The sequence below is a fragment of the Hipposideros armiger genome, unplaced genomic scaffold, assembly GCF_001890085.2.
Source record: "Hipposideros armiger isolate ML-2016 unplaced genomic scaffold, ASM189008v1 scaffold_55, whole genome shotgun sequence".
NCBI classification, from domain to species: Eukaryota; Metazoa; Chordata; class Mammalia; order Chiroptera; family Hipposideridae; genus Hipposideros; species Hipposideros armiger.
In genome coordinates, this window is record NW_017731405.1 from 1,138,924 (window position 1) to 1,141,495 (window position 2,572).

General features: G+C 40.7%; 1 protein-coding gene across 1 annotated transcript in view; it reads left to right on the top strand.

Moving 5' to 3' along the window:
- Positions 1 to 1,937: 1,937 nt before the first annotated feature.
- ARSB (arylsulfatase B) overlaps positions 1,938 to 2,572 on the top strand; it is a 138,705-nt gene continuing 138,070 nt past the window's right edge. The window contains exon 1 of the mRNA XM_019640999.1: positions 1,938 to 1,982. Coding sequence (XP_019496544.1) covers positions 1,938 to 1,982 — 45 coding nt within the window. The remainder of the gene's footprint in view (positions 1,983 to 2,572) is intronic.

Sequence of the window (2,572 nt, forward strand, 5' to 3'; positions counted from 1 at the left end):
AAGCTTCCCTCTGGGCTTTCTGGTGTGTGAAGTGGAAGGGTAGAGCTGCCCATTTTTCTGAATTTTCAACTACTGTAGCAGGAGTTTTTGCACAAATATGTGGTGGAATGAGGGTATGAGTTCATTTTGCACGGACTGGACAGAACCTTCATTCTGTTCAACTCGATGTTAACTCAACACTGTTGAGGTTAGGAGAGAAATACAGTAGCTTCCATTGCCATGTGTGTAGCAGTGGTTCACCTAGTCCCTGGGAGAGTTTATTATAATTGTAGCTGAAATATTGTGTATTGAGCTGCCAAATAGATAATCAATAGACTGCCTGGACCTCAGAAAGAGGCATTGTAAGAGGTCCTGATGTGGAAACCATCCACCTCCCCACCCCACCCCCATTCAGTAGATTGGATCCTGGAGATCGGTTTTTCTCTTTTAAGCTCATGAGACTACTACATTGCTAGTATCTTCTAGATCTACAGAGGACTGAATAACTCACAGAATCAAATACATTTTTATGTGCAACAGAGCATATAAACAAGGATTTCTCATGAGTCATCTCACAGAAAGAACCCAGAGACAAGCCACGTCCTTCGCTGAATTTGTAAATCCTTTGCCTTTGCAGAGGGCATCCTTGAAGGTCAAGTAAAATTTTAGGAGAAGCTGTTTCTCGAGAGAGGATTTGGTTAAATGAAGAAGAGACAGCTACCCATGGTAGAGAGAGAGGAATCCCTTTGGTCTTGCATGTATTATGTATAGGACCTTCTCCATTCACACATACTCTCATTGAAGATGGGTATTAGAGTGGGATTGTTTTAGATGCTGTTGCATTTATAAGAGGATGCTTCTTTTTTCTTTTGATTCCTGTTGGTGCCCTGTTATCATCCTGCGCCATGAAGCATGGCATGGCACTATAATTCTCTGCTAAACTAAAGTGTTGGGTTGGAACCAGCTCAGCATTTGCTTGTTTACAACTTCTCTACACATTACAGCTTCCTTCCTTCAAATAGTGTTTGAACAGACCAAAAACATGTTTTTGGCCGACATCCAGAGTTTGGCTTCCACTCCCCAGTAATGCCATAAAAATGCTCTGTCAAATAAATTCTCAGGAACTGAAAAGAACAAATTCCCTGCTCCATATGATTGTAGATAATAGAAGCAGCCTTCAGCTGACCACCTGGCGTGGTGCCCATGGCCTAGGAAAAGCGAATTGCACAGCATCCCTTGGCAGTGCTTTGCAGCTGTCAGAGTTAATTGTCTGCATGTGATGGATGAGCTTTCCATTTAAGAAATTCGCACTTAGTATTTGTTTCCACTGCTGGATCTTCTGAATTCCATAAAATATTATCTTTCTTTATCCTGCTCTGTTGCCAATTAGTATTTATTATGAAGTTTTTGAACCCAGGATTAATTTTCTATTGATAAACGTCTAGTGTTAACCATAGATGACTCCTTCTGTGATTTGGGGGCTATGTGAGTATGTGTGCGCCACCCGCGCGCGCGCGCGTGTGTTTTGAGAGGAATGTTTTCCTTTCCCAGCCTGGATATGGTAACATCCTTATCATTCATGATCCCAGCTGGGAAGAGATGGCACATTCAAATTAAAGTAATTTAGGGAGGGTTAATTTACAAAGGGACTTACTTAAAAAGGAGGGAACACAGGGATAGTGTATAACCCAGTGGAGCTGTTACAACCCCTACACTAGAAGGAAGGAAAGGGAAGGGAACTTGCCAGAACCTAGAAAGAGAGAGTCCTGTAGAGAAGGCTACTTTCAGAATGGCCTACAGTAGAGACCGCCTGGCAGTCTGAGGCCCTTTCCTCTCTCCGGTCTCTGTCCACTGGCTCCCCAGTGGCTGAAGCTAATCAGAAGCCAGGAAGCAAGGGTGTCTTTGATTTGGACCCCAGGGTCAGCTTCCCAGGGTGCAGAGCAGGACAGAGGCAGAGTATGGATTTGGAGGGCAAATGGAAGCCATCTGGCACATATCCCAAAGTAGGTGTTCAGTTATTTCTAGGAGAGGCATACACATTTCAATAGAAAACTTAAATTCACTTTTATTTTTGAATAGCTTTATTGAGGTATGATTGACATACAATAGACTGCACATATTTAAAGTGTAAATATGGTAAGTTTTGATAATGTACATGTATATACCTGTGAAACTATTATGTCACGACAACCAAGATAGCAAACGTATCCATCACCTTCAAAATAAACCTACCTTAATTTAACATTTGAGATATTCTACAGGTTCTTTTAGGAGGATGTGGAAAGGTATCATGAAATCAAGCAATAGCAAGTACATTTCCAAAAGTCTGGTCTCTAAAGACACACGCACATACAAATGAAATTCAAGACAATGTCAAAGATTATGAGAAAACTATTTAATAGCAAGTAGCTTATAATAAATTAGGGAAAAAAGACTGTGAGTTTGAAAGTTTTTGTTTGGCTTTGTTTCTATGTTGTATCTGTTTATTACCATATATTTAAAACAAAACAAGACAAAAATCTGAATGTTTCTGGTCTGAGTAGTCAGTATTTGAATCTGAGAAAATCTGAGTGATGTCAGTACTTGGTAGCAC